The 24,031-nt window shown below is 42.3% G+C and overlaps 1 protein-coding gene across 2 annotated transcripts; it reads right to left on the bottom strand.

Moving 5' to 3' along the window:
* Positions 1-589: 589 nt before the first annotated feature.
* CENPW (centromere protein W) lies at positions 590-23,740 on the bottom strand. Of its 2 annotated transcripts, none has more exons than XR_012801089.1 (3): positions 23,307-23,740; positions 12,116-12,338; positions 590-971 (listed from the first exon to the last, which is right to left on the bottom strand). XR_012801089.1 is itself a non-coding variant. In XM_075597262.1 (3 exons), exons 1-3 carry the CDS (start codon positions 23,394-23,396, stop codon positions 945-947), a joined length of 231 nt encoding a protein of 76 aa, XP_075453377.1. In that variant the 5' UTR covers positions 23,397-23,727; the 3' UTR covers positions 590-944. The 2 variants fall into 2 exon arrangements, 1 of the variants encoding a protein (XP_075453377.1); XM_075597262.1 differs by having other exon boundaries at positions 12,225-12,338; positions 23,307-23,727.
* Between the last annotated feature and the right edge of the window lie 291 nt (positions 23,741-24,031).

Raw genomic sequence — 24,031 nt, 5'->3', positions numbered from 1 at the left:
AATGTAAAGGAGTCATTTAAAAAAAAATGCTACAAGTATTTTCTCATAGTACAGAACTGAGATTATGAATATATATAATATAATATGTTTGTCTGTCAGGATGTTTGTCTGTGGGTTTGTGCGTTTGTTCATTTTCTGATTAGTTGGAGGCTGCCCACACCTCTCGCTGTAGCCCACTCCCACTGGCGGTGGGGCAGGGTTTGCGGTGACGTCAAAAAAGGGAAACTTCATCCGCCGGCTCTCCTCCTCACTCAGTGCTTCTCCTCACCCCCTCCTCACTGCTCCGAGCAAGAGGTAATGTCCTCCTAACTCAAGCGCCATGGGGGTGGCGGGGGTCAATGAGCGCCAGGGAACAGGAGGGGGGGGGGGGGGGGAGAAGAGGTGTTGATCGGTTGCCCTCCTCACTCAGCACTTCCTCTTCACCCCTTGGGCCCCTCCTCACTGCTTCGAGCAAGAGTCTGGGGCTCATGCTGGGGGACAGGGGTTGGGGGGGGGTGTTCTGGTGAGGGGTCAATGCCCGCCAGGGACCAGGGAGGGGAAATGACTGCCAGGGAACACTAACCATACCTCTAAATCAGGCAAATGCAAGTATTTGTAAACCCTATTTATTTTAATAGCGCTAAAATCCTGAGCAAAGGGGAACATTTCTGGTGTGCTAAACTTGGGATATAGATATGTGAAATGTAAGAAGAATTACATGAACACTCCTGCATTCATTATTTAAAAAAAAAAAATGGCAACCGGCAATTAGTCCCAGAGGTTTCTTTTCATAATAAACTTATTTGTAATATAGGTAAAATCACTAGATGGCTACACGTTAAGTTACACGACTGTCATTAAGGTTATGTTTGTGTGTTTAAGATTATCAAATGAAATATTGTAGTTCATTCATACATCAAAACATTGGCTGTGAGCATTTGGTTTTCTTCGACCTGTCTTCTTTGTTAGCCTCTGCACTGCTTTAGAACCACCTGCAAAACAAATAAGTTGGCTAAAATAGCAATACACTCATCTAAGCATATTATAAAGTCACTCAGAAAACATGTACAAAAAATAAATAGAAGAAGAATGTACATATTCTGGGATAACATTTGACACTATTAATTAATTTTCAATGTTTGCTCAACAAGGCTTATACAATCAATGCACATGTTGCCATATGTATGTGCACTTTGAGCAGCTATTCCAAGGCGCATACCGCTGTGAGAAGTGTGAGCAGGTGGTCTCTTTAGAGTGAGAGATGGCTGATCTTTAGAAGAAACTTGCAATATTGAGGGACATTGACAATCTTGAAAGGAGTTTAGTGCTCACTGAGCAGGCCCAGGCTGGGACTAGTGGTACAAATGGTGGCACTGTGAGTGAGGAGCAGGTAGGTAGCTGGGTAACAGAAGGGGAAGCAAGGGGAAGAGAAAGAGGCAGGCCAGCTCTGAAATGACCCATCCCAATAGATTTGCCATTCTGAGTGAAGTGGGAGTGTCAGGGCAGAAATGGCAAGGCTGGGGGAAGACTGATTCCACTAGCAGCCAGGGGAATAGTTCCTCCAGCAGAGAGGGAACTCTGGATACCCAGAGACCAAGAAAGATTGTGGCAATAGGGCAATCTGTTGCCCTGACCACATGAACAGAACAGTTTGTTGTCTCCCGGGTGCTCAGGTTTGGCACATTGCAGAACGGGAAGACAGATTGTTGGGAGGGGCTGGTACTGACCCGGCGGTCTTGGTACCCGTTGGCACCAATGACAAGGTTAGAGAAAGATGGAGGGTCCTAAAGAATGATTTCAGGAATCTAGGCCAAAAGCTTAACACAAGGACCTCCACAGTAGTATTTTCTGAAATACTACCAGGGCCCATGTGCTACCCCAGGGAGAAAGTCGGAGATTAGTGAGGTTAATGCATGGCTAGGAAAGTGGTGTAGGAAGGAGGGTTTGGGGCTTTTAGAGCACTGGGAATCCTTTTCTGAGAGGTGCAATCTTTATGCTGGGGGGCAGAATGTTAAAAAAGGTTGGAGGAGATTTTAAACTAGGATGGAGGGAGGGGGGGAAGAGACAAGAAACAGGTAATAAACTAAATAGAATAGATGGGCATGGGGAAATAGCAAGGGGTCATGGAGGTAGAATGGGGCAAGTGCAAGTTTAGCAAGCAGCGAGACACCCATAGTAAATACAGGTAATACTAGAAAACTTCTAACGATTAAACCCAATTAGCACAAAGGCAGGAGCAGATAAGATTATAGTACAGAAGGAAAAAAACTTAAATGCATGCTTGCTAATGCAATAAACCCGACACAAAATGGCGGAGCTTCAATTAATAGCTGCAAGGGAGCAGTATGATATTATAGATGCCACGGGAGACCATGACTTAACACATTTATATTTTTCTAGGATTATTCACTAGGCAAAACAAGATGCTGGAATAAAATTAGGTTTATTTGGGTAAACCCGCGTACACACAATGAAATACAAAATACAGACAGAATACACACTTACTGGGATTGAAACTAGCCTAAACTAGGTGCAGAGCGCCTGCATCAGCAAAGGCTTACCCTGTCCGCTCCACATCACTGGAATAAACCTGGAACAAGTAACATTATTCCTCAGAACTGGTCCTCGGCTTCCCTGGCACCTCAATGCCTAGTGCTTTGCTATTGCGAGCAAAAAACCTGGGGAAACCTGCCAGCGCGTCACTGGACCCAGTCCCAATGTTACCTGTAAGGCTACGCTTATATTGCTGGAAAAAAAATCAAATTGAGATGACTTCCGATTGTGACCAAGCCGTCGCACCGCGCTTACTATAAGTGCACACAATGGCAGCAATTCATTTGTTTTGATGTCGCGTCGCTGTTGCCAGCACTATAAGCGCAGCCTAAGTCTGGAAGACAGAGAGAGCAAGCTCTGATTGGAGCAGCCCCTTACATAGACTTCGGTGTCATATGCCTAACATGGAACAGAGACTAATGGCCAATCAGAGCGTGTGAACTTTTCCCACCAGCCAATCGGAGCGGGGCTCAACTGGCTGCGATGTCAGAGGAGAAGGCGTGCCAAACTGGCTTGAAAAAAAAAAAACCGGGTGGGCGGGAAATATGAATTTGCTAATGGGAAAAGCGCCCACAAGCAGCAACTTCCCCTAGATAATTCATATCCCACCCGCTGGGCAGGCTCCATCAGGTCTGGTAGTTACAAAAGGGCCCCCTATCTGGACCTTCTTTGAACTTCAATGTCTATGCAGACATCCTGGCACCTATGTAAATGCCCAGGCTGACTGCATAGACATTTATACATACAGTATTAAACATACTTTAAGGTTGGTGATAAGAACTAGGGCGCCAACTCTAATGGATGATTTACGTAAAGGTATTTTAATGGTTAATACTACCCTTACAGAAGTCCCATAAGCGTACCCCAGAGAATGGAGACACTTTTGGGGTGTCCGGTTCTTGCAACTAAACCCAATAGGATCTCTTTTTTTTTTTTTTTTTACACAAGTAGTAGAGGAACACAGAATCAGTATAAATAACAGCAGATAAATGGACACATTGTGCTTTTAATGAAAAACAAATTACAAGGTGATGCAACAGCAGTGCTGGATACAATAATATTAGAAAACTAATACTCACACGGCCATGTGTGAGTACACAGGTGGATAATGGTTTATTTTCGTTTTTCTTATCACGGTGTTCTTTCCAATAAACTGTAGAAGGCTTTAATGTTGTCTGGTGTCAGACCTCACTCATGTGTGCTCCTAAATGCCCGACAGGAACAACGAGGAGATTGTATTTTAAAAGCATAAATTAAACACAATGAATTAAAAAAAACTCACATTTAGATCTTTAACCGACGGCACCAGCACTCCTCCGGTACACTGCAATACAGTCATACCCCGGTTTAAGGACACTCACTTTAAGTACACTCGCGAGTAAGTACATATCGCCCAATACGCAAACGGCAGCTCACGCATGCGCCTGTCAGCACGTCCTGAACAGCAATACCGGCTCCCTAACTGTACCGAAGCCTTGCGCAAGCGGGGAGACTATAGAGCCTGTTACAAATGCCTTATTTACATCAGTTATGCACGTATATGATGATTGCAGTACAGTACATGCATCGATAAGTGGGGAAAAGGTAGTGCTTCACTTTAAGTACATTTTCGCTTTACATACATGCTCCGGTCCCATTGCGTACGTTAATGTGGGGTATGCCTGTACCTCTTTGCTACAGCCACTGCGTCACTGTTTCCACTGCTGGAACTAAGCTCTGCCGTGGAGGTTTGGTGGTCGTCAAGGATCAAGATTGCACATACGACAGAGCAACATGTTGTCGCTGACACTTTATAGCTTCCTCAGGCTCGATATTCCTGTGCGCCGAATCCTCAGAGGTTTAAATACATCCTTGCTAATTGAGTCAATTATGGTAATCAGTCCTGATAATACTGAGGTTCTTTTCCCCCACGCTCATAATTACAGTCTTGTCACCGTACATACTGGATCATAGTGTCAGATAGCTTATGTTACACTGTGCCTTGCCTAAACACTAAATGTTCTGTATCCATATTTAATAAATCTGCTCACTAATGTAAAAAGGCATAGTTTTACTTCAACTTAATAAAAAGCCTTAGATAAAATAATAAGAATATATAATATACAATGATAAAAAAATCATTGTTATAAAAATACAATGTAGAAATACATCTAGTAGCAAATAAAAGTGAAGTAGTTAAAAACATATATAGTAATGAATTACAAATAGCAAGTAGACTTCCTAGCTACACGCTAATAACAGTAATAATTCACACTTAATTGGTGGGTGTTGATGTGAACCACCAACCAAATACATAGAACTAAACGGAACCAGAGTATGGGAGACAAATAATGACCTCTGCTCATAACCGGGAAGTGTGCTAGTTTTAACCACTCAGTTTAAAAACCCATATATTCTCTTGATATCATTTTGATCAGCAAAAAATTATATCTAGCCAAATATTGCTGAAATCATCAAATATGCCAAATCATAAGGCAAAGCAGCCTTTGCATGCCTATAGCTTTCTTAGATACTGGATGTTTAAATATAAATGATCAACTTATTGCTCTAAATGCTTAATTTCTACATTGTATTTTTATAATTAAGTTTTTATCATTGTATATAATATATAAATCTTATTATTTTGTCTATTAAGGCCTTTTATTAAGTTGACGTAAAACTGTCCTTTTACATTAGTGAGATTATTAAATATGGATACAGAACATTTAGCATTTAGGCAAGGCACAGAGTAACATAAAATGTCTGACACTATGATCCAGTATGTACAGTGACGAGACTAATTATGAGCGTGAGGAAAAAGAACCTCAGTATTATCAGGACTGATTACTATAATGATTGACTCAATTAGCAAGGAGGTGTTTAATCCTCTGAGGATCCGGTGCTCAGGAATATCGAGCCTGAGGAAGCTGAGATGTCAGCGAAACGCGTTGCTCCGTCGTATGTGCAATCTTTGATCCTTGACGACCACCTTACCTCAAAAGGCAGAGCTGCGTTCCAGCAGTGAACACTGGACGCGGTGGCTGGAGCAAAGGGGTAGCGCAGTGTACCGGCGGAGTGCTGGTGCCGTCGGTTAAAGAACTATATGTGAGTTCTTTTAATACATTGTGTTTAATAAATATATGCTTTAAAAATACAAATCTCCTCATGTTTCTTTTCGGGCATTTGGGAACACACGTGAGTGAGGTCTGACACCAGGCAACGCTAAAGCCTTCTACAGTTTATTGGAAAGAAAACCAGGATAAGAAAAACGAAAAGAAACCATTATCGCCGTGTGAGTATTAGCATTCTAATATTATTGTATCCAGCACTCCCGTTTCATCACCTTGTAATTTGTTTTCCATCAAAAGCACGTGTCTATTTATCTGCTGCTATTTATACTGATTCTGTGCTTCCCTACTTGTTTTGTTAAAACATAGTTTAATAAAGTATAGACCTTTGGGGACCTTATACCTGTGAGGGAAATGGGTCTGGGATACCTGGGCTCGAAAACCAGGATTCTGGGGAACACTGGAGAGCCCCGGTGTAATTCACCTCGCGTACCCGCAAATCATGCCTGCACGTCGGGGAGAATTACTAGACCTCCCGTAACTTTGTGCCCCGAACTCCTGCAGACAAAATGAATACATTTCGACCCAAATATCCCACCTAAAACTTACACTTCCGAAGTTTCATGTCTCTAGGACAAGGGGAACAGGTAAAGCCCACAAACAGGTCAGTTTTTTTTTTTTTTTGCTATACTTTACATGGGACTTCTATAACCCTCCCCGTCTTTATCTACAGACTGGTACCCACAAATCATACACTACAAGTAGTCCTCGGTTATCCGACACAATGCGTTACTCAAAATGGCGTTGTAAAGCGAAAATTTGTAAAGCGAAACACGTTTTCTCATAGGAACACTGTTTAAATGAAAGGTTCCGTTCCTGAAGGCATTTTTAACACTAAAATACACCAAATATTTTATGCAGGCAATAAGATATGCAGCACACACATAAATTATAGTGTATATACTGTATTATAGCACTGTGGCTATTCTGAACACATGGCACATAAAGCTTGGCCCCCTGCAGATGCACTTACCAGAACTCCCTCCTACTGTCTCTGTACGTTCTCCCTAACTACCAATTAGACTGTAAGCTCCTTGGAGCAGGGACTCCTCTTCCTTAATGTCTAAAGCACTTATTCCCATGATCTGTTATTTATATTATCTGTTATTTATTGGATTACCACATGTATTACTGCTGTGAAGCGCTATGTACATTAATGGCGCTATATAAATAAAGACATACAATACAATATATATAATATAACATAATAAATAATATATTATATAGTATAATATATTATAATATTATATATATACGCTCTTAGGACGCTTTGCAACGTTGTTTATGTGAATGCGTATATATATACACACATACACAACGTTGCAAAGCGTCGTAAGAGCGTTGGATAAGCCATTTTGGCGTTGTAAAAATGAATATAGGTATGCATTGCATAGCGTTGGATAAGCCATTCGTTGTAAAGCGAAGCGTTGTAAAACGAGGACTGCCTGTATTTGTGGGTAACATAACAATACTGCTGGCTACTCCAATCAGCAACATTTAATACACTTTTTAACTCTAGAAAAATGAAGGGTACAAAGTGATTGTACCCCAAAGAAAATTCACTTAAATGCACACCACTAATTAAAATGTATGTTTATATTTTAATTAGTGGTGTGCATTTAAGTGAATTTTCTTTGGGGTGCAATCACTTTGTACCCTTCATTTTTCTGATTCACTTTTCAGTTCAGTTTGCACCCATCTTATAATTATCGATTTGATTTATCAATTAATATATTTCAATTAGTATGGTTTAAGTTGATCACTCCCTAACTCTTCCCTCTTTTTGTACTTTTTAACTCTAGTTGCTCCCAAAGTCCCTGTCTTGCAGCCATTTCTTAACAGGGATCCTAACTATACCTGGCATCCCTAGCTTACATTCCTGCAGGGGACCGTAAAATGGGAACAGAAATTCAGGAGAATACATTAGGGCGCACAAGTAGACCCAAGAGCTAACACTTCAGCCATCGACATAGTTTCTAGAGGCAGCCAGCTGGGATTGACCTGTATTAATGCAGGCTGGCAACCCCCTACCATCACAACAGGCATTACTGAAACATGGTGGGATGCAATTCATGACTGGGCAGTTAATTTAGAGGGTTAGTCCCTTTTTCGGAAGGATCGAGCAAATAGTAGAGGGGGTGGAGTATGCTTATATATTAACCGGATCTAAAACATTATAAAGGGAAGATGTTCATGAAGGGAATGATGAAAATGTAGACATTGTGGATAGAAATTAGCAGTGGTAAAAGTATAAAGAAAATGTTTGTAGAGATATGCTATAAACCACAAAATATCTGAGAGATTGAGGAAGCTAAAATACTTTTGCAAATGGAGAAGGTATCAAAACTAGTTCATGTTTGCATAATGGGTGACTTTCATTATCCAGATAGACTGGGGCAATCAGATTAGCAGTACAACGAAAGGGAACAGGTTTTTGGGGGTGCTTAAAGACAATTACATGAGCCAAATTGTTGAGCCAACCAGGAGATGGGCAATACTGGATTTGGCAATATCAAACAATTTAGAAGTAATAACAAATATTCAAGTCCTGGACCATTTGGGTAACAGTGATCATAACATGGTCCCATTTGAAATAAATTATCAAGAAACCCTTGGGTAAGAAGTATAAAAGAAATGTCAAAACCAATGTGGCTAAATAAACAGGTAGAGGAGAAAATGGAAAAGAAGAGGCAGGCGTTTAGATTCTTGACATCAGAAGGGATGGAGGCTTCGTATCAGAATTATAAGGAATGTAACAAAAATGGCAAAAATGGACAATGAAAATAGAATGGCAATAGAAAGTAAGATCAACCATAAGCACCTCAATAACAAAAAAAATCAGAAAATATAGGACTCTTTCAGTGCGAGATGGGCAGAATCAATTTCAATAGTAGTGCCGTAGGAGGAAGCCACAACCTCTATTAATGAACAATTGATTATTGAGGAAGATGTGCCTATATTTAAAAAAAGGGAGCTAGATCACAACCGGGGGAATTACAGACCTGTAAGCCTGACTTCAATAGTGGGGAAGCTACTTGAAGATTTAATACGGGATAATATTCAGGAATACCTAAATGGAAAACAAAAATTAGTAATAGTCAGCATGAATTTATGAAGGATAGATCTTGCCAAACTAATCTTATTTGTTTCTTTGAGGAGGTGAGTAGGAATTTAGACCAGGGTAATGCAGTTGATGTGGTCTACTTAGATTTTGCAGGGGCTTTTGATATGGTTCTACATAAGAGGTTAGTGTACAAAATAAAGAAAATTGGACTAAAAAATACACGCAACTGGATTGAAAACTGGTTAAAGGACAGACAACAGAGGGTTGTCCTAAATGGAACTTTTTCAGGTTGGGCTAAAGTCGTGAGTGGAGTACCTCAGGGATCGGTACTGGGAACCCTGCTTTTTAACTTGTTTATTAATGGCCTTGAGATTGCTCTCTATGCCAAAGTCTCCATCATTGCTGATGACACTAAATTGAGTAAGGTAGAAGAATCAGACAAGGATGTCATTTCTCTCCAGAAGAACTTGGATAGACTGGAAACTTGGGCAGGTAAATGGCAGATGAGGTTTAATACAGGTAAATGTAAGGTTATGCATTTGGGAAACAAGAATAAACAGGCGACTTACAAATTAAATGGGGATAAATTAGGGGAATCCTTGATGAGGTAGGATGTAGGAGTGCTTGTAGACAGCAGGCTTAGGAATAGTCCCCAATGTCATGCAGTAGCTGCAAAGGCAAACAAGATCTTATCTTGCATTAAACGGGCAATGGATGGAAGGGAAGTAAACATAATTACGCCCCTTTACAAAGCATTAGTAAGGCCACACCTTGAATATTGAGTAAAATATTGGGCAGCACTCCTTAGAAAAGACATTATGGAATTAGAGGGAGTGCAGAGAAGAACCACCAAATTAATAAAAGGGGATGGCTAATCTAATTTATGGAGGAGAGGCTAGCTAAATTAGATATACATTAGAAAAGAGACGTCTAAGAGGGGATACGATAACTATATAAAAATATATTCGGGGACAATACAAGGTGCTTTCAAAAGAACTATTCAACTCAAGGGCAGTACAAAGGACTCTGGAGCATCCCTTAAGGTTGGAGGAAAGGAGATGTCACCAGTAACAAAGGAAAGGGTTCTTTACAGCAAGGGCAGTCAAAATGTAGAACTCATTACCCATGTGATGGCAGATACAACAGATATGTTTAAAAAATAAAAATCCAACTTTTTAAAAAAAAAAAAAATTTTAAAGAAAGGAAAATGTATACAGGGTATAAGTAAGCATGGGAAATAGGTTGATCCAGGGAGTAATCCGATTGCCAATTCTTCAAGTCAGGAAAGAATTTATTTTTCCCCATATGAGACATCATTGGATAATATTTCACTGTTTATTTTTAGTTTGCCTTCCTCTGGATCAATATGCTGCAAGTACGGATATAGGATAAACTGTCATCTAACTTTAGCATAGGTTGAACTTGATGGACGCAGGTCTTTCTTCAACCTCATCTACTATGTAACTATTTCCAGCCTTTACACAAAAACAGCCTACACAGACCCTAAGTAAAGGGTATTAAGGAACAGAAACGTCATTATCCACTTCAGGTATTTGTCTACTGGCATTTAAAGCATCATTCAGTTCTGCGCTTTTCTTTTAGCTCATTTGAAACTAATGGGGCAGATGAGCTCCAATGAACTTCAAGTCTATGCCAATTAACGCCTGTTTGGGGTGCAATACAACACATCGCAGCTTGATGAATCCTGGCGCATAGGTCTCTTCAGAGCTGAACTACGGCAATTCAAGAAATAGGTATACTCTGTTTTCAGAGATATTCAAATTTTAAATTGCCTTCCAAGAATTCTCATCCAGCAAAACAATACGGCAACCAGGGTCAGCCTCTCTCCGGCGGTCAATAGAAAGTGGTGACATGAAATTGCAACTTCTGATTGGGTAACCCTACTGCCACTAATTGTTCCGTATTTATGTATGCAACTGTTCATGTAATCTACATATCCATTGTACCACGCTGCAGAATATATTGGCACTTTACAAATAAACAATAATTATAATAATCAGGGGTTTCTATCAGTTTTGATTGCTGCGCTTGAGCAACAGAGGAACCAATTGCTCATGCAAGGATTCTGGGGAGGCCGGTGGAAGAACGGTTTCCTCAAAAAACATACCTGTGTTGAAAAGGAGGTGAAAGTGATGTGCCCTTAAAACACCACATTAATGCCAACCTTTTTTCTTCTTCTTTATGTTGGGAAAGAGCCAAGGCCTGCAGCAGTGTTGGTACGTTGTGCTTCACAACAGTAATACAAATGAACTAATATTAGATGGGAAGATGCACTTCAGACATAAAAGGAACATTAGGAAAAGGAGTCCCTGTCCCAAACAGCTTACAATCCAAGTGGCAAGTAGGAAGAATGTACAGAGACAGTAGGAAGGTATTCTGGTAAATGGGTCTGCAAAGGAGGGTGACATGGCAACTCCTGCTGTTTATTTTCCCGTGTACCACCCACCAGGCAGCAATAAGCTGAATTCTATGCCTGTTCTTTACTCCGGACTAGGGTTAGGCAATATTACGGTTTCATAGTAATAATACCACGATAACAACTGATGGTATGCCTTTATGGAAACAAGTTATTATTGCAGTATTACAATACAGTCTGTGGGGGTGAGAGGAGCAGCTTTGAAGTTGCCGAGTGTGGAGTCTCTCACGGAGCTGCCACACTCAGACACGCTGCTATCACACGCTACTCCCGTTCGGCTCCTCATAGCAGAAAGGGAGGGGCGCGTCGGGCAGCTTCATGAGAGAAAGGTCACAACTCCTTTTCTCAATAGCTCTCTTAACCCCGTCACCACCCTCCTTCCTCCTTGGGACTCAACCCCCATCACACTTACCCACCTCTCCCCTGGGACTCCAAGTCTTTCCCCCCCCTCCCCCATTCTTACCACTCTCCTTAACTCCTCCGCTCCTTACCTCAACACCCATTTCTCCTCCTATTTCTTATTAACCCTTTCACTATCAAAAATTTGCTTCTTTTTTTTTAACGCCATAAATGGAAACCTTGTAGTGGGGACAGATGAAAAAGTGAGGGGGTAAAAAAAAAAAATTATCGGAAGGTTGGTAGAAGTGTAAAGTACAGTAATAATAATAATAAACATGAAAGGCCATCAAATTCAAGAAGAGGATACATTTTTTTTACCCCCTCCCTTTTTCATCTGTCCCCACTACAAGGTTTCCATTTATGGCGTTTAAAAAAAACTAAAAATAGCAAAGAATAATTGTGCAGGGAGAACTGTAACCTTTTAATGCCAAGCAGTTCGTGGGTCAGAAGCTATAATTGTACGTGGAAAACAAAACATTTATTTTCCACTAAAGGCAGCTGACCAATGCGAAAAAAAAATGTTAAACAATATATAAATACTTCTTTTTTTTAACCAAAAATTGGTCACCTACTAACCATATCCCGGTCATTAATTACAGTTGTTCCTATGTGGAACTGTTCCTTTAAGTAGTAACGTCTTTGTGAAAGGAGTCTGATGAATTCAAAATAATCTTGTTCTTGGTACCTTTGCCACAGCTCTGACATACACAGGTTTTATTGTGGAGCTTTTATCCTCAAAAGCTTTTGTCCGAGCCTCTTCTGCCAGCTTGTGAAGAAACAGCAGACAGCTCAGGTGCACCTAAGGGAAAATAAATAAAAACATCACAATAAGAAATACCACATAAGAGTGGGTCTTAAAAAAAAAAAAAAAGACTGAACGGCAGCTTTATTTTTTTTATTCAATAGTTTCATGTGGGCAATCTCTAATTACCTAAAGAACTGTATAGCTGCCAGTCAATTCGTTCTCCATGTATTGATCGGCGAAATTTGGCAACACCTTTAGATATGGGATATGTTTTTCCTCTTCTTCTGTCACTCAGTGGAAGCTCATGAATATTCATGAGCAATCCTGCACTGACATGTGCAAGAGGGAGGGCAGGGCTGACAAAGGGGTGTGCCAGGGCTTGTGACAGGACATGAAGGGGCAGTGCCTTAGCAAATGGCTGTTAAAATAGAATACAAGAAAATTGGTCTTTCAAAGTTGTTTTTTTTAAAACAGAAAATGCTAAAAGTATTTTTTCTTACTACAGAACTGATTTATTAAAAAAAACACACATGCAGGATATTGACTGAACTGCAGCTTTAATCTTTTCATCAGCCACAATTACACAGAGGTTAAAAATAGCCACCAAATAAACCACCACGCAAGTCTGGAGGACCATATTTATCAAACAGTGCTATTCAAAATGACACCTTATTGCCCACTAAAGTAAATAGGTTGTAGTGTGTCTTCCAGCACCAGCAGTTGTCTCATGGTGCAACAATGCTTAGTAACTATGACCCACAATGTGATATGAACGAAAAAGGAGAAAATTTAAACAACTTACCGTAATTTTCTTTTCCTGGAACCATGGCAGTGGGCACCATTGGGTTAATCCCTTCTCACTCTAGGTAGGACAGGAAGTAGACTTTTGCAGGTAGGCCATATAAGGCCCCTCCCTCTACCTGCACACCAGTCTTACGATTCTTCCATAGCTGAAAATATATAACTGATAGTTACCCTCCCTATGTATGTCTAATGCCTATGTGCCCACTGCCATGGTTCCAGGAAAAGAAAATTACGGTAAGTTTAAATTTTCTCCTTTCCTGATCACCCTGGCAGTGGGCACCATTGGGACATACCCAAGCAGTGCAAATTTTTTAGGGAGGGATACATCAGAATAGACAACACCAGTTTAATGTCTTATCAGTTCAACCTTTATTAATACACTTTACACTTTATTTCACTACAGTTTCTAAGACTCTACGCCCAAAGCTTGCGTCAGCTGATGATTGTACGTCTAGTCTGTAGTATTTCAAAAATGTATTGAATGAGGACCAGACAGCTGCTTTGCATATTTGCCCTGGTGTAGCCTGGGCCTTGAATGCCCATGAAGTAGCCATGGCCCTTGTAGAATGGGCTTTCACGTTCAAAGGTTTATCTTGTCCTTTGCTTTCATAAGCTTTTTTGATACAAGACACAATCCACTGTGCAATTGTAGTCTTTGATGCTGCTTGTCCTTTCTTTGGTCCCTCTGGAATGACAAATAATTTGTCTGACTTTCTGATATCTCTCATCCTTTCTAGGTACACTTTAAGACATCTTACCACGTCCAATTTGTGTAGCCTTTCTTCTTTCTTATTTTTTGGTTCTGGACAAAATGACGGAATCACAATCTCTTGATTCATGTGGAACTGTGATACCACCTTTGGCAGGAATTGATGTACCGGTCTAAGAGCTGCCTTGTCTTTATGTATGATTAGGAATGGTTCCTTGGCAGATAGAGCCTGTAGTTCTCCCACTCTCCTTGCCGATGTGATTGCTATCAGAAACGCCATTTTCCCTGACAACCATTTTAGGCCTATCTCCTGTATCGGTTCAAATGGAGCTGCTGTTAATACATACAAGACTAAAGACAAGTCCCATGTAGGTACCCTGTTCTTAATTTGAGGTTTTAACCTTTTAACTGCTTGAAAGAACCTGATTATCAATCTTTCCATTGCCAGATTTCTTTCCAACAAAGCTGATAGTGCAGACACTTGTACTTTCAATGAGCTGAGACTGAGACCTTTCTCAAATCCTTTATGCAGGAACTCCACTATAGATACAATTCTTGGTGAAAGGACATTTTCTCTCTCTTTTTCACACCAATCACAAAAGCAAAGCCAGATTCTATGGTATACTCTTGATGTGGAACTTTCCCTTGCTTGTAACAGGGTTTGAATTGTTTTATCTGAACAACCCTTCAGTCTCAATGTCTCCCGCTTAATCGCCATGCCGTCAAAGCCCATTGTTTGGTATTCGGATGACATATTGGCCCTTGTTGCATCAGGCCTTTGCGATCTGGTATGTGCCATGGTGTATCCACTGCCATATTTACCAGGTGTGTAAACCAAAGCCTTCTTGGCCAGTATGGTGCTATGAATATCACCTCTGCTCTGTCTTCCCTGATTTTCCTGATTGTTTTTGGAATCAGAGGAATTGGAGGGAACAGGTATCCCAATTTGAAATCCCCTTTTGAGACTGAGAGCATCTGTAGCTTGTGCGCTTGGGTGAAACTGTCTGGAACAGTAGTTCCTTACTTTGCGATTCTGGTGTGTCGCCATAAGATCGATGTCTGGTTGACCCCATCGCTCTACCAGTTCTTGAAATACTCCTGGATTTAATGCCCATTCTCCTGGGTGAATGATATTGCGACTTAGAAAGTCTGCTGTGACATTTTCCAGTCCTGGGATATGTATGGCTGTAATATCCGACAAGTGGCACTCTGCCCAACCGAGTATTTCTGCTGTGAGCTTCATCAGCTCTCTGCTCCTGGTTCCTCCTTGTTTGGCTATATATTTGACCACAGACCTGTTGTCTGATTCTATTTTTATACAGCCACCTCTTATTTTGTCCTGGAAAACTTCTAGGGCCTTTTGTACTGCTTTTAATTCCAGCAGATTTGATGGTAGGTGGTTTACCTGATTTCCCCAGGTTCCTTGCACCACTTCTTCTCCCATCTGAGCCCCCCAACCTGTCTTGCTTGCATCTGTTGTAATTTTTAACCAGTGTACAGGTTGTAGCGTTTTCCCTTTCTCCAGGTTTCGGGTATCTTCCCACCACTTTAACTCTTGTTTTGTCTGTGGGTGTAACAAGATTTGTTGTCTTGTGTCTTTGTGATTCCCGTTCCATTGTTGCAGAAAACTGTTTTGCAGAGGTCTCATATGTAACGCTGCCCACTTTGTGACGCTTAATGTTGAAGCGAATTTCCCCAGGAGTCTCAAGCATTCTTCTGCTGAAGTCCTGGTAGCTTCTCTGAGCCTCCTCGTTCGTATGGCTATGTCTTGCCTCTTTGACTCTGGCAATCTCACTTCTCCTTTTTCTGTATCGAATTCTACCCCCAGAAATCTTAAGAGCTGAGTGGGTACCAAATGGCTCTTGTCTCTGTTTATTAACCAACCGTGATGTTCTAGGAAGGTTATTACCATTTTCTGGTCTTGTCGGAGTTTCTCCCGATCCTTTGATTTTACCAAGATGTCGTCCAGGTAAGGGTATATCTCTACCCCCCTTTTTCTCATTTCTGCCACGAGAGGGGCTAGAACCTTTGTAAACGACCTTGGGGAAGTTGCCAGACCAAATGGTAGTGCTGTGTACTGATAATGCTCCTGATTTACTGCAAAACTTAGGAATCTTGGATGGCCTTTTGCTATTGGTACATGTAAATAAGCGTCTTTTAAGTCTATCGCCACCATCCAGTCTCCTGGTTGTACCTCCTGTATAATCAGATTTAAAGACACCATCTTGAACTTTCTTATCTTCAAGAATGAATTTACCCTTCTTAGGTCTAGGATTGCTCTGTAATCCCCTGTAGGCTTCTTTACTAAAAATATTCTGGAATAAATTCCGCTTCCTCTGTCTTCTTGAGGTACCTTTTCTATTACTTCTGCTTGTAGTAATTTCCTTAAAGCCGTATTCATCTGTCTTTTCTTTTCTTTGGACTGTATTCATGTTATTACGCCCATATTTCTTTTTGGTATCTCCCTGAATTCCATACTGTATCCTTGACGAATGGTTTGTAACACCCACTCGTCCTGTATTGTTTGGGCCCATGTTGTGGAAAACTCTCAGCCGTCCTCCTACGGACAACTGCTGGGCCCTCTGACCTTCATGTGGATTTATTCTTTGCGAATGATCCTCTTCCTCTAGAGCCATGAAAAAGCTGGTTCTGGCCACCTCTCCATGTCGTTTGCCTTGGAAAAGCCCTACCAGGCTTGTATGCCTTTGCTTCTTTATATTGATTTCTATTCATCTGTTGGAGACTGAATCTCCTGGCTCTGTATTCCTGCGGTAGAAAAGTGCTCTTTCCACCTGATGCCTTTGTTATTATTGCATCTAGTTTGCTGCCGAATAGGAATTCACCTTCAAATGGTAATGTACACAAGGTGTTCTTTGATGCTGTGTCAGCCATCCACTGCCTGAGCCATAAAGCCCTTCTTGCTGATACCGCTCGTACCATAGACTTGGCCGCTAATTTTACTGCATCCAATGAGGCTTCTGCTATGTAATCAGTTGCCCATTTCACCTCTGACAATGCCTTAAGAATAGCACTTCTTTTTACACCTTTGTCTATTGCCTCTTCAATGTTGGCAATCCACACTCGCATAGCCCTAGCAGTTGATGTAGTTGCTATGGCTGGTTTGTAGGCTGTTCCTGCCGTAACATATGCTTTTTTTAATGCATAATCCATCCTTTTATCCATAGCGTCCCTTAATGACGCTGCTTCCTCTATGGGGATTGTGGTCTTTTTTACTATTCTGGAAATAGCAGTATCCACCTTTGGGCTAACCTCCCAATTTTTCACCTCTTCTTGTGGGAATGGATACATCTTCCCCAATCTTTTAGGCGCAAATATTTTGGCATCTGGTCGGGCCAATTCCACCTGAATAAGATCTTTAATTACTTGGTGAATAGGAAAAACTCTACCCTTTCTTTGTCTTGCCCCAAAAAGCTTATCTTTCTTATGGGTTAACTCATCAGTGTCTTCTAGTTCCAACGCCTGCCTCATGGCTTTAATAAGTGAATCCACTACTTCTACATCAAATTCAGATTCTTCCTCCTGAACCTCTTGCTCTGATGAATCCATTTCTCCCTCGGATACTTGAAAACAATCAATCTCAGACTCATCTGACGAAAAACCTTTCCCCCTATCCAGACTGGTTTGGGATCTAGATCTTTTTTGCGTAGGGTTAACAGCTTGCTGGACTGCTTCATCCACACTCTGTTTAACTGCCTCCTTCATCAACACAAGGAAAGTGCTCATCTGTTCACTGGTATCACCTGCTGCTGTTTTAATACAATCTTTGCATAATTTCTTTCCTATAAGAGCTGGTTTCTCACAAGCTGAACACCACTTCGTTTTTTTAGCAACCATTCTGCTGCTTCCTCTATTTTTATGTTGCAGGGATTCCCCAGTCCCTTTAGAAGATTCTGCTTCTGGGAGGTTAACCAACGCACTAAATTATAAAAACAAAATAAATGCTAAACATACACCCTAATGTATATATACCATCTCTCTTTTCCCCTGTAGAACTAAACTAAGGACTCACCTAGTCTTGGGAACTGATGTTTTGGGTGTTTCCATTTTTGCATCCATATCCAGCACTTGGCTTCTCCCTGCTGAGCGTTCCATGCTGCAGCTTCACACACACACACCGTGTGGCCGTCGCTTCCCTGACGTCATTAAGTGCTCGTGCACATGCACGGCTCGCGTGTCTGTGCACGCATTTGCCGGCGTGCCGTGACGCGCGCGCTCCCCGCGTGCATTGTACCCTTCTCCGCAGTATCACAGATACACATGCGGTCCTCTGAACCTCCTCGGTTCACAGCGGATTACTGGGGTAGTTACCGCCGCGTTGCTACGCTGTTGCGGTTCAAAGAGCCTGCTCTGCTCGCAGCCATTGCTGCTCCCCCTTCCGCGTGTGGCGGGCTGCCGGGTACTTTACCGCAGCGTCCATGCGCTTATGCGGTGAGTCTGGGCCTCCATGGCTCCCAGCTGCAGCTGCTGTGCGCCTACGATCGGTCCTGGGCTTTGCACTTAAGCTTCCCCTCGCGGCTGCAGCTGTTTCCCCCCCCCCCAACAGGGGCACCCCCGACTCTAAGGGGTCTCCGTCTTGCCCCCCGTAGGGCGCACCGCGGAGCTTCAGGGCAGAGAGGGTGAGACCCTGGCTATCTGCACAAGGTGCAGTAGGTGAGCCCTGTTAAAAAATAACAAATCCTACACCTAGCTGTGAGGACAGGAAAAAGACTGGTGTGCAGGTAGAGGGAGGGGCCTTATATGGCCTACCTGCAAAAGTCTACTTCCTGTCCTACCTAGAGTGAGAAGGGATTAACCCAATGGTGCCCACTGCCAGGGTGATCAGGAAAATATATCTAGGTCTTTTCCTCTTCTTATTGACATTAATATGTGGCAGCAGCATCTTGATACACAATGCCAAACGGTCATAATACCAGATGATCACACACACACACTGTTTTTCTCAACCGCTTCACTATCAAGTATTCGTTAGAGAAATGTTCTTACAGTGAATAAAGTAAGAAGAGTTTTAGTTCACTCACAGTAACCTCAGTTGATATTCACATTAGAATACGCAACTCTCCCTTCCTAGATAACTAGGATTTGGGGTTTTTATTTTTAAGCTTCTCAGGAAACAAAAGTTTAACAAAACACACACTGCCTTGTCGTTCGCAAGCTTACAATGCTTTGGCCAAAGGGTTAAACGAAATTAGCCCTTTTCAAGAGAATATATAAGTATTTTATTGTGTATTTTTGTCATGTTGGATGTAGCATTGGGCTTCTGTCGTCAGGAAACAAAAGTCCCAGATTATGGACAGCTTTTACAAAGATTTGCCTTGATAAAACCACCAGACATTGCACATTGAGAAGAGACGGCCGCCCTGGGCAACTTCATGAACATCTCGCCGGCCGTCACTGTATTCATTACGGGTTAAAAAAGAGAAAATTATAGTAGCGCCAACCGTATGACATTATCAAGGTAAAATTCAGTCCCACACAAAATGAAGTCCTGCTGCCAGAGTTTCTTAGAGGTGATTCACCAATCTCTATATGGTATCAATTATAAAAATGGGGGGGTGGGGATCCTCCGGCGCGTGGTTCAACTTGTGATTCCAGGACACATAAAATGGAAAAGGGAAAAAGAAAAAAACCACAATCAGGGGTGGTTAAATACAAAAAATATAGATTGGATTAATCTATATAGGAAATACACTTACATTAAGGCAGTGACTCTTCAATAGGGATGAGGGAAACTTCCTGATGGTACCTCAGTATTCAGGGGGGGAAAAAAAAAAGGGAAAATATAGTGTATTACCATTTATTAACAAAAAATTTAAAAGAGATTGAAAACTCACAGACGGCCAACAGTATATGGCAATGAGAAGGAATGCATCCAGACTCCACAAGCCGTTCTCCAGACCCTCTAGATGTCGGTGTGGGTCTGCTTCGGCAGTCAAGGTGTTCAATCCGCAAAGATGTACCAGCAAGGGGGCTCTTCCGGTACTTGTGCACAGACCGGTTCCTCCCTTCACTGTCCTCCGTGCCGCAGCTCCCGCTCTCACTCCCGCGCATACGCGTCAGTCACAGTGCTGCCTCCAAGCCGAATGAAGCTAGACCTTCACAGTACGGTGGCCTGTAGTGTCCAAAATTTGTCAGACGCGTTTCGCCCTTAGCTTTCTCAGTGACAATAATCCAGTTGGGGTAACAACGATATATATATATATATATATATATATACTACACATTCCTAATTACATAATTGCTTAAGATTTCCATATTAAAATTCATTTTATGGATCCTCCTTTACCTTATTCTTGATATCTATCACATTTTAACTACATACTAAATGGATAGAATTCATATTAAAAAATGTTATACTCAATTTAGGATTTAAAATTTTACATATTCAGCTATATCTGTATCAGGGGGGAATAGACACCCTCCTTTTAGCATATTAAGATCATAAAAAACTGTGTTGCAAGGAATTCACTTCAGATAAAGGCAGTTACTTCCATCTCTAGATTTAACCCCTTAGGTGCTAAAGTCTGAAGGATGAAAATCCAGAAGGATTCTCTTTTGGATATTTTTTGAATGAAATCACCCCCCCTCCAATCTGCCTTAACTTGCTCAATGCCCCAAAATGTTAGACACGCTGGGTCCTTATGTTTCTCCTTATAGTGGTTTGATACACTATGTGTCTCTAGACCATTGGTAATATTCCGAATATGTTCACCTATGCGTGGTTTTAATTTGCGGATTATTCTCCCTACATATTGGAGATTACATCCGCACTGCAGTACATAAACTATCCCATTACTGTTGCACGTAACATGTGATTTTATAGGGTAGTCAATTGATGAAACAGAACATTTGAATGAGACCGTTCTCGTGTTCAGCTGTGTATTGTTTTTACAGGCTTTACAATTGAGACATTTTGTAAAGCCCTTAGAAAGTTTATCCAGCCAACATTGTTTCTGTTACATACAACAATCCGCAAATTAAAAACACGCATAGGTGAACATATTTGGAATATTACCAATGGTCTAGAGACACAGTGTATCAAACCACTATAAGGAGAAACATAATAAGGACCCAGCGTGTCTAAAATTTTGGGGCATTGAGCAAGTTAAGGCAGATTGGAGGGGGGGAGGGGGATTTCATTCAAAAAATATCCAAAAGAGAATCCTTTTGGATTTTCATCCTTTAGACTTTAGCACCTAAGGGGTTAAATCTAGAGATGGAAGTAACTGCCTTTATCTGAAGTGAATTCTTTGCAACACATTATTTTGTGATCTTAATATGCTAAAAGGATGGTGTCTATACAGACAGACATAGCTGAATAACTAAATTTAGGATTTAAAAATTTACATGAGTATCCATTTAGTATGTAGTTAAAATGTGATAGATAAAGAATAAGGTAAAGGAGGATCCATAAAATGAATTTTAATATGGAAATTTTAAGCAATTATGTAATTAGGAATGTGTAGTATATATATATCGTTGTTACCCCAACTGGATTGTTGTCACTGAGGAAGCTATGGGTGAAACGTGTCTGACAAACTTTGGACACTACAGGCCACCATACTGTGAAGGTCTAGCTACATTCGGCTTGGAGGCAGCACTGTGACTGACGCGTATGCGCGGGAGTGAGAGCGGGAGCTGCGGCACAGAGGGCAGTGAAGAGAGGAACCGGTCTGTGCACAAGTACCGGAAGAGCCCCCTTGCTGTTACATCTTTGCGGATTGAACACCTTGACTGCCGAAGCAGACCCACACCGACATCTAGAGGGTCTGGAGAACGGCTTGTGGAGTCTGGATGCATTCCTTCTCATTGCCATATACTGTTGGCCGTCTGTGAGTTTTCAATCTCTTTTAAAAAATTTGTTAATAAATGGTAATACACTATATTTTCCCTTCCCCCCCCCCCCCCTGAATACTGAGGTACCATCAGGAAGTTTCCCTCATCCCTATTGAAGAGTCACTGCCTTAATGTAAGTGTATTTCCTATATAGATTAATCCAATCTATATTTTTTTGTATTTAACCACCCCCGATTGTGGTTTTTTTCTTTTTCCTCTTTCCACTTTATGTGTCCTGGAATCACAAGTGGAACCACACGCCGGAGGATCCCCCCCCCCCCATTTATTACGGGTTATAGCAAATCTCGTGGGTGTTGGGAATGAACGTATGCTGTCCTGACCATACATGGTTATAATCATATGTAGGGATGTCTTAGTTTGCTTCTCTTCGCTGCAGCGGGTCTCCAGAGGAAGTGTTTGGAAGGTTCCGCGGCGGCCCGACAGCATAGGGTGCCGCCATGTTGTTGCGTAATAGTTAGGAGCACTGTCAGAGCGGCGAGAGGTCACACATGCGCAGTGCAAGCTCGCGAATGGTTGGCCAATAAGGAAGAGGCTCAGCCAGTAACTACAACTTCCAGGAGCCTTAGCGAAGTGACCTGACGCCAGGGAGCGAATAGGAGGGCCGGATTCGCGGGAGGCAGGAAAGGGAAGCGTGGGGGAGAGACCACGCTAGCCAGAGGGCACCAGAGGAGCGAGGGGAGAGGTAATGTGTGTGCAGGGGGTCAGTGACCCACCTGTGTAGACAGATTTCCCCTCAGGCCCCAGTGTATTCCCTGAGTCACCATAGCTTGTGGTGCTGTAGAGACGCCCTATATTGGTAGCGACACCTGCCCCTTACTGCATAGACAGATAGGGACACAGTATCGCGGAGCTGCGGTTGGTGACAGACATTTGTGCCCAGGCTGCTGTGCATCATCCACTGCTCGTGAGAGACTGCGCTGGATCGGCGGATCCTTTGTGAAGTTGTTGCCGGTCACCCCAGTGACCGGAAGGTATTTACTAAAGTGCACCAACACCGGTCAACAGGCGTTGATCCCGCCTTAGGGAACACTCTTTGGGGACACTAAGTGGAGTGGCCAAAGGACTGAGCCTATATACATAATTACAGTTACATAGACACGGTGTGGGGGCACGCGGTGACGGGACAATGACATTTCTCCTTATGAGAGTGGCCGAGCCACTAGGGCTACACATTTGAGGTGTCGCTTCGTGGTTTGGAGGTTCGGATGTTTTTTGTTTGCACATAAGGTAAAGCGATGGGATACCAAAAAAATACATAGTCATTTTAATTAAAAACAAAAATTACAAATATGACTGCTAGAGATGGCAAATTTCCAGTCAAGGAGACCAACAATGACAATTTAATAGTTTTTTTTTTTTTTTTGGTGTGGGACTCAGACTTTGTATGAAGTTCATAAAACCCCAAATCAATGAGATTCAGAGAAATGAGACAGATTCAATGTTTAAAGTCAACTTTCAAACACAGCACTGCCTTTACCGCCCCATAAAGAGAGTTTAACGCAAATATCACCGGAGATCTGGAGATCATTTTAACGGCACTGTCATTGTATTCAAGGAATTGATGGAGATAGTTATAGGGTCTCACGTATTCCCCCAGGGTCACAGGCACACACCCTCCAGCCCCCGCTCCTCACCAGCAGGTCGCTGTTGGTTCCCGTGCACAGTTCGGTCTTGTGCTTCTTGACGATGGATTTGATGGCGCGGCGGGGAGCCGAGCGCTTCATCCTGAGGATCACACCCCGTGGCAACTAAAATACCCCTGCACCGAGCCTCCGGTCACAAGAGATACCCCCGCACCGAGCCAATGGTCACAGGAGATACCCCCGCGCCGAGCCTCCGGTCACAGGAGATACCCCTGCGCCGAGCCTCCGGTCACAGGAGATACCCCTGCGCCGAGCCTCCGGTCACAGAAAATACCCCCGCGCCGAGCCTCCGGTCACAGGAGATACCCCGCGTCGAGCCTCCAGGAACTGCAAAAGGGGGCGTCGCGCTCCGAACACTCGTTCAAATTCAACCGATACGAGTAAGCAGTTTAAAACGGCCCGCCGTCGGCAATGACGCCAGAGGCGGGAGTTAGGCGCCGTTTGATGACGCAGCGAGAGGCAGATCCAAGTGAGGGCGGAAATGCCAGGATGGAGTTGGCAGAGGAGACGTATGATTCGTGTTCCTTCATCAGTGACAAAGCGATCACAAAGTGGTCACATGATCGCTAGTGCTGGAGGGTCCATGGCACTCTGACCCAGCGGCCTATCCGACTCTCAAAGGGTTAACGCTTTATATAGCTGTACTTTGACAAGATGCAAGATTTTTGTTTGCCAATAAAGTTCATTCAAATTTCTGCCACTTTAGTCTTGGTAGA

This window comes from Ascaphus truei, chromosome 4 (assembly GCF_040206685.1).
Source record: "Ascaphus truei isolate aAscTru1 chromosome 4, aAscTru1.hap1, whole genome shotgun sequence".
NCBI lineage: Eukaryota > Metazoa > Chordata > Amphibia > Anura > Ascaphidae > Ascaphus > Ascaphus truei.
The sequence above is the reverse complement of the archived record's forward strand: the minus strand, read 5'-3'. Positions and strand labels throughout refer to the sequence as shown.